Genomic DNA, 8727 nt, shown 5'->3' on the forward strand with positions numbered 1-8727 from the left:
TGACCTGCAAACATGTACATGTACAAATTGATTAAATGAGGCTTTAAAGACTTAAACTTTCAATTCAGATGGTTACTTTCTAAATCAAAGTTCATCTCTAATAATCCTCCGATTGTATGGATGAATATATTCTTTGTCGACGAAGCCGCTCTGCATCTCAGCTCGGTTGATGATGAATCAGTTGTCTTCTGTTACTGGCAGTGAGTTAGAGCTGATCCCATTATTGTTAGTGCAGCAGACAGAAGCACTGAGGTGTAACGTCACTCGAGTGAGATTTTTGTCCTGAAAGATTTTAAATAACTGAAGCAAACATTTTTGTTTCCGATTTCTTAAATAGCTGCTTTTTCCCCTCTGTTTGCCTGCAGGTGCGTCATCGCTGGTGTGAGCTGGTGGTCAAACATTCATACGCTCAGGCGTACAGAGACGTGGAACAATTTCTGGTTCATGACCAAGTAAATACACACACACACACACACACACACACACATGGAACAAAAACAAAACTTCAGACACTTTAAGTGTGTATGACTGTGTGTGTGTGTGTGTGTGTGTGTGTGTGTGTGTGTGTGTGTGTGTGTGTGTGTGTGTGTGTGTGTGTGTGTGTGTGTGTGTGTGTGTGTGTGTGTGTGTGTGTGTGTGTGTGTGTGTGTGTTTTAGGCCATGGGTGTGTATCTGTACGGAGAGCTCATGGTTCAGGAGGACCCTGAGCAGCAGGCGCTGGCTCGTCGCTGCCTCTCATTGGTCCAGCAGGAAATGGATCAGTCTGCACGCAGAGTGGTGGAGGAGATGGTCCTGTGAGAGTGGAGGTGACGTCTCAGTCTTTGTTGTAGAGTCCAAAAAAAAAGATACTTTCATATCTTGTGGAAATCTGAGGAAGTTTTATTGTGTTTTTATTGACTCCTGATGATGAAAACTCTGCTCTTTAGCTTGTTTCTACTTTTGTTGGATACCTTCCAATTGGATGGTCAATTTATCAAGAACATAATTGAGGAGAATTTCTCAAGTAATTTTCTATGTAAGATATTATTCTTCATTTCTCCGGATAAGCGGAAGTGGATGGATGGATGGATGTTCCTGCAGATTTCCATCTCATATTTGACCTTTAATCTGAACTGGTGACCATTAAAAGAAAACTGTGTTGAATTGATCCTGATTCCACATGCAGTAGCGGGGAGCAGGAGTCACTTGGCTACCTATACCTCAAATTCCTCATTGTGTGTGTGTGTGTGTGTGTGTGTGTGTGTGTGTGTGTGTGTGTGTGTGTGTGAATGGGGCCTTTTCTGTGGTTTCGCAGCAGTGCCATCAGGATATGTTCATCAGAAAAAGAATTTGGGAATGTGTTCCTCAAACAAACCAGAGAGGAAGAGAGAAAAAGCAGAAAATGGGTCAGCAGTGGGTTTCTGAAGGGCTCAAGACATCCTGTGTTCAGTGTTGGGTTTTTTTCTTACCGTTGGCCCTGAAATTCCTCGTGTGTGCATTCGTCTGTACATGCATAACCGCAACTATCAAGACCTGAGCTTTTAAACGTTTCAGAGCAATGAGAGACTTATTGGACTAAGACTAAATGTTGGGAAGAGAGAAATTTACGGTTTAGACAGACAGACAGACAGAAAAGGGAAGCTGAAATAATGAAAGGGAGGACTGCGGTGAAGACAGATCGTTTTGAAGTCACTGATCTTTTCATAGCAGTCTGCTATTACTAAGGCTAACCTTTGAATAATGAGAACAGGCTATTAAACAGATCCTTGTTCGACATTTCAACTATAATAACCCAACTATTTTTCTTAGTCCTTGAACAATACAGCCGGGTAATATAGGTCAAAGTTATCAAAGTTAAAGCTATAACGGGAAATTATTCTGGTTTCAATCATCAATTACTTCACATAGACCACTAGGTCACAGTCAAGCCCTTTACATATAATATATATATATATACAGTATGTGTGTGTGTGTGTGTGTGTGTGTGTGTGTGTGTGTGTGAGAGAGAGAGAGAGAGAGAGAGAGAGAGAGAGAGAGAGAGAGAGACCTGATATAAAGAAGTATAAAAACTGAAGTTAGATATAAATAAATTTAAGATTTGTATTTACTTACAGGCTTAACACTAAAACCACATCATCAAAGTGAAAGTGGCTTTTTAAAAATTCCATTAACGAAGTCAAGAAATCTTTTCAAGTGTTAAACAGTTTTCTGATTAAATCTTCTCTAGAAAAAAAAAAGTAGCGTGACGTGCAAGCCTTACAATGTGACTTAAAAGGATTTATTGTGCACCCCCGCTCTTATTGATCATGGCACACACACACACACGCACACACACACACACACACACACACTCACTCACATGCTGCACTCTTAATTTTGGAGATAAGCATGACGTGAGTGGAACTATTTCCAAATTAGTAGGATTGATTATCAGTCAAACTAAAAAAAAAGTGTTTTAATTAGCTGATCAAATTAGCGACCTATGCTATCAGCTAAAACACCCTCAGATCAAGCGAGGCGTCTGTGACCTTCGCCAGCGTGGGCTTTGCTGCCAAATGCTCGTCCCAATCAACCCGAGTGACTTACAGCACTAAATCCGTTTTTAGGCCGTGACCAAGCCAATACAAGACAGGCTTTTATCTTCAGACACAAACACACACACCCACACACAGACGGAGACAGCTTTATGCATTTACACAGGATGTGAAAGGCTTTCTAGACAAGTGCTCAGCATCTGGCTCGATCCTGATAAATCTCCAGCGCACACACAAACATGCATACATATGTATGAAGCGCCTATCTGTCTGCACCTGCGTATCGTTTCTGTCGTCGTCTTTCGATTGAAATAGAATGGTTGATATGCTAACTCCTACTATGGCCGCTTCTATTGTATGTCGTCTGGTGCTGGTCAAATGAGCAGACGTCCACGTTGCTCTCTGATTAAAATGACGTATGACCCATCCTCTACACCGCTGTTTTTCGTATTACACTGCCATTTGTGTTGCATGTTGTCTTTTCTCAAACAGGACAGAGTTCCACGTATAACCTTTGTCTTAAAATGCAGTTGGTAAGACAGTGGGAGCTGGGAATAGAGGACTAAAACTGAAAACATGTCTGTCAAAGTACACTCCCCCTACTCTGTGTTTTTAAATCTAAAAAGCACAACCTTTAAAAAAGGAGGTCATTCCGTGTTCTTTCAAAAACTAAAAGAAAAAAGAATTTCCCTCTTCACTCAGTCCTTGGTTCTTTTCTTCCCGCGGTACAGGCCTCTGGAATCCCTCTTGATCCGCTTAATGAGGGGCATATCAGCGGGTTAGCAATGCGTGGCAAATGGGAGAGGAGGAGAGGAGTAACTAAGGAAGTGTGAGAGAGCGAGCGATGATCTACAGGTTTGCTGTTTCATAACGGCGCTTTGATGGCAGACGGGAGGGCGGAAGGAGACGGGAGAGAGAAAGTCAGAGACGTTACCTTTCATGGGTGTAGCAGTTTGGGAGAAGAAGATGTGCGCTCATGTCTGGGCCGTGAGGGTTCCTGGCGTGCTGATTTGTGACTTATGATAAAATCACATTGCCAGGGATTACCACACAGCCCTGACCCAGACGTCTGCAGCTGCACGCACACACACACACACACACACACACACACACACACACACACACACACACACACACACACACACACACACACACACACACACACACACACATATAAACACATGAAAACACCTCGCACAACGTAAAACTAAAGAAGTCGTGACTATCCGAGAGCGTGTTTGGTTATGTTGAAGGAATTGATGATTTGAGAAGGCAAAAACAAGGATGCAAAGGGAGTCAGAGGGTCTTGATGTCAGTGTGTTGTGTCGCCAGCGGAGCGTTCACGTCAGACAGGTTTTGTCTCCTCTCTCCAGCCAGGCACAGAGCTTAGCTGATTGGTGAACAGTGATTGATTCCCTTTGTTCACAGTGGCTAAGTTCTGCACCTGAAGAGAGCATGACCTAGACAAGCAGACAAAGAAGGACAATGAAAGAAAGAGAGAAATGTTCTTTAAAGTTTTTTTTTATCTGTTTGTGTGTAGACATAGAGAACTCCCAGCTCTTTGTCTCCCACCTTTTTTCTTCTCCCTCTTAACTCAGTCCTCTCCTCTTCCTCCCTTTACCTTTATCCCACAATTTCCCTTCAATTCAGTCCGACTTGAGTTTTAACACATCTCATCAGCTCCAACCTCTTTTGCATGTCTGCAAAAGTTTCCGCTGAGACCCATCACTCTGAAGAATTAAACACACAAACCTCCTCACAAATGAAAACCCGCCACGCAACATTGCTAATGAGTGCCGAGCAACAATCTTCTGCCTTGTCATTCTCTCTTTCTCCATCTTCCTTCCATGCTCTGTCTCCTTTTAGTTAGTTACTATAAAGGATATTCCCGCAGATGACGCCAGTCACACGCTCTGTAGTTCTAGCTAAGGTGAGAGCCAAATACCTCAGCAGAGAAGCTGTACTTCCAGTGCTAATGAGGCCTGGGGAGACCCAAACACTGGAAGCTGCTGACAGATCGCTCATCAGCCCGGCAGCGGCGGCCACAATCACTCAACATCGCCGCTGTCCTTCAAATTCCTCCGCGATTGGATGCCGTTAAAACCACAACGTTTAGATGTCACTTCTAATTTAGACTTCCTGTGAAAATTTAGGTGCAGGTTAAGATCCTGTCTCTTCTGTCCATAACATTGTTGTCAGAGCATAACTGAAAAACTTTCTTCAGTTTTCTTTTTGCTTTTTCTCAGATATGCTACGAGAACTGAATTTAAGAGGGGAACCTGATCTAAAATACATGATGGTGTGGGATCCTCAGTGTTTTATGCTTGCAGAGTGTAGATAAAGCTGCTGAAAGGACGTCAGTCTGGCAGCAAATCAGCGCTCAAAATGAACCTTTGAGGACTTAAAGGTGCATCAGGATTAAAACTTTAAATCACTTAGCAGTGAAAAGTGCTGCGTATTGATTCAGATCTAATCTTAGCCGAGAGAAGCTGCGATAAAACGATCCATAGAAGAGAGTCTAACAGAACACAAGTCGACGCTGTGGGGAGAAACAACACCGAGGAGTCCAAAAATGGAACTCTTTCCACAATGTTGTTCATGTAACTCGTTTTATCGGACCGGTTTTGTGCGTCTGCTGTGGATTTATAAGTGTCTCTTGTTTTGTCTCACATGGGATGAACAAAAACTAAACACAGATAACCAGAAAAGCAGCATTTTTCAATGTGTTACAACACACAAACACACACACCCAAGAATTGCAGCTTTCTTCCCAAAATAGTCGAGAAAAGTTGGAAACACGAGAATGTTTCTGCCAGATCAGTCATCCGTTAATCTAATTTCACAAGAGAAAATCATCAATCTTCATTTTTCATCATCCTAACAAACAAACAAACAAACAAACAAAAAAAGCAATGCCTCACTCATCAGTTAACACTGCAGCTGTCAATCACTGCTGCGTAAAGATTAACCCCAGTAAAAACTTTAAATATGCTGATCTACGACAATTTACTGTTGATGGTATTAAAACATGGGCATACGCTGTGAAAGCTGCTCATTGTACTGCGAAGCGAAACTATTTTTGGATCGATTGCTTCAACATCAAAATAGCAACAGATGGATGAAAGTGTATTTTAGAAATGGCCTTTCCTTCTTTTCTTTTTTTCCCAAAAGAAAAAAGAAAAATCCGGATGAGGAGCCGAGGAGCATTCTAAATTCCCGACGACAAAATGGCGACTTAACAAGGACAGACATGTGAATTAGAAATGAGGGCTATGTTCAGCCTGCCATTTTTAGACCTATATTTAGGGCCTGTTAAAAGAATAATGACCATCACAGACCTGTAACAGAGAGGAATTGCCATCAGTGTGAATATCTAAAAGGTGATTTATTATACTCTAATGGGAGGGAAATGGTGCTCAGCATATCAGGGACAAAGCAACATTGAGTCAAGACCTTAAAAATAAACCTTGCTGGCACACGTCACCTCCTCCTCACACAACTAAACTTGATGTATTGACTCATTTTAGGGAGTCAGTGCATTTCAAGATGTACAGTATTTTGGCACCTTTCACAGTCTTTAGTGATCCAGAACGAGTCCAGGTTCCACACAGGTGTTGGAATGTGATTCTGACAGATTTATTATCAGATTTTTATGATGGGATTCCAAAAAAATAGTTTCATCACCTTCTTCTGCCTGTGATGTGCCGATCAAGCCGGATCACTACACCGGCAGATCAACCACTGCTTTCACCAGCTAGTGAAATGTCAACGGTTTACCGAAGCCACAGTAGTGAAATTTCCTGTGGAACATAGTTTGTGACGCCGTTTGGAATGAAATACGCATTTGTAGCCAGCGTTTCAGGAGCCGAGGAGCCTTGGGCCTGGCTTCCTGTGCCTACTGAGCTGATTATCAGTCCTATAGAACCACTGGCTCAGTTCAGCAGGAACAGGAGTCCAGGCCACTCACCAGCGAACCACAACACACCAGCACTCGCTTCAGCAGGCGTATTGGTTCAGCCATTGAACAGCCTGGATTTTATTTTTTCAAGATTTCCTATAAAATCATGAGATTATATTAATATCAGTTGCCAACTATTTTAACCATGATTGCTTGTTGCTTTGAGAAAACACTGCTGTTGTCTGTTTGGTATTAAAGTCAAATTTAAAGGATGAAAATTTTAAAGATGGCACATGTTAACACATTTTAAACTATAAATATATATATAAGAAGATATTTGTGCTGTGAGGTGTGTGTGTGTGTGTGTGTGTTTGAAACATCCTGTCCTCTCCACAGATCTTAAGAATAGATTGTAAGAATTCCTTACGTATTCCTGTTGATCTATTGTTCTCTAATCTTTAAACTCTTGGTATCCACTTCCACAACCCAGTGTCGACCAGGTTGTGCTCTGAGAATTAGATGATGTCTCTGGGCTGAACGCACACAGCAGTCTTTGTTTTCCTTCACATCAGAAAGAAACCAACAACTCAAGGGATTGTCAACACACAGTCAAAGGTTCCCTAACGCTCCAGTCTTCACTTCTTTCTCTTCCAGGTTGCAGACTGGACTACAGACAGGAGTTTGGCACTCATCAGTGTGAAGACCAGAGGACAGAGCTCTTTGTAGCCAAGGACAAGTCTGGGAGCAGCACTTAACACTCAAGTCAAAAGACGTAGGCAACATGAACCAATAACAATACCAAATCTTCCTGCTGATAGTTATTGATTGAATTATTGTTCTTGTAAGAGAGAAAAATAACGACGATTTCACCCGTTTTGAAAGTCTGAGCTGCTGTGGTAAATTTTCTCTTTCTGTTTTTGTAACTGTGATTTGACTTTTAAGTAAAAAAACAACTTTGATATGTTCGCATTAAAATAAAAAGGCTTTCTTAAAGTAAACATGACTTTTTACTGCCACTTGATATTGAACTTGAGTGTCAACATCTCAGCCCAAAACAAATGCAGGTCTCATTTACCCAATGAAGCCAGAGAGGAAACACACTGTGCCTCACAACATACTCTAGTGATGCTTCTCTGCTCTTCAATTATTGTTTAAAATATTGACTTTTACATTTACAACCTAGGTTGCCCTTCTGTACACATCCATAAAATGACTGTGTAACTAACCGACAGACAGACAGACCGATATAGATACACACACATTAAAAAAGAGTGATATCAAAGTATATCTTTTTGGTTTACAAATCCAGAAAACAAATATTGTAAAATAGAAAGAAATGAAATAGTGAATTTATTAGTATACCATTTAAAAATGAAACATATTCAACCAAAAATGTTCGTTAATCATTGAACTGAGATCTGACTTCACTGTAAATTCAAGTAGCATGCAGCAGCTTTGCCTGTTTTATCTTACAGGTTCTTATTAATTGCCAAATATCATTAGAAACACAAATACAGTTCATTATTGTTTGTGTAAAATATTTGAATCCACTCTTTGTGTTCAAGAATATTACTGTAATACTCCTGCTAAAAGGATAAATGGACGTCTTATCTGACTGACCACTCAAAGCACTTTAGCAGCCAGCATCTCTGCGTCCACATGCCGAGGCGCCACCTGCTCATCAGGAGTGATGGCCATCCACACAATCCCTCCCACGGATGTCCACTGAGCCAAAGCTTCCAGTAAGTGGATGACTGCTCCACCTCCTCAGCCACAGCGGCCCACACTGAACTACTACATCAAATAATCATAATAATTATAACCATTTACTGATGGAGGTAATAAAGATGACATATGCTTTAATAAGAATAGAGGTTTGCCTGTTCTGAACATCTTGACACTTGGACACAGAAATAAAGGGTGGCTTATGTGTGATCAATGCAGCTCCAGACATCCATGTCAAAACGATGAACAGGCTTTAGTTGATTTCACATTTTAGTTTCAGTAATTTTTTTTCCCACATTCCCACACTGCTCTGCTGTTCACTGTATACTTCTGTAAATATTTGAATTCTCTTCAAGTGCAGGGACGCATTAAAAATGTAAGACTTTGTTCAAATTTTATTGTGAATTTCACTGAAAGTCTTAGATTCGTATCATTCCTTAAATACTGCTCTCTGCGTCCTTCTACGCTTTGCACGAAAATTCATAAATGACTCAACTCTCCGGCTTATTTTGCACAGACAAAACACATTTAAATGTGAGTACATCATGCACGTAATTCCAAAAATCACTGATGACCTGCTCAGCAAATACC

General features: G+C 41.1%; 1 protein-coding gene across 5 annotated transcripts in view; it reads left to right on the top strand.

The window, feature by feature from the left end:
* Positions 1-7205, top strand: part of aopep (aminopeptidase O (putative)) — a 65059-nt gene extending 57854 nt beyond the window's left edge. For 2 of the 5 annotated variants that reach the window (XM_068309482.1, XM_068309500.1), the window contains 3 exons: positions 366-452; positions 658-806; positions 7066-7204. In XM_068309482.1, coding sequence (XP_068165583.1) covers positions 366-452; positions 658-798 — 228 coding nt within the window. In that variant the 3' untranslated portion in view covers positions 799-806; positions 7066-7204. Of the gene's footprint in view, positions 1-365; positions 453-657; positions 807-7065 lie in introns of all 5 variants that reach the window. The other 3 variants (XM_068309492.1, XM_068309517.1, XM_068309508.1) reach the window with 2 other exon arrangements.
* The last annotated feature ends 1522 nt before the right edge of the window (positions 7206-8727 follow it).

The sequence above is a fragment of the Antennarius striatus genome, chromosome 3, assembly GCF_040054535.1.
Source record: "Antennarius striatus isolate MH-2024 chromosome 3, ASM4005453v1, whole genome shotgun sequence".
NCBI lineage: Eukaryota > Metazoa > Chordata > Actinopteri > Lophiiformes > Antennariidae > Antennarius > Antennarius striatus.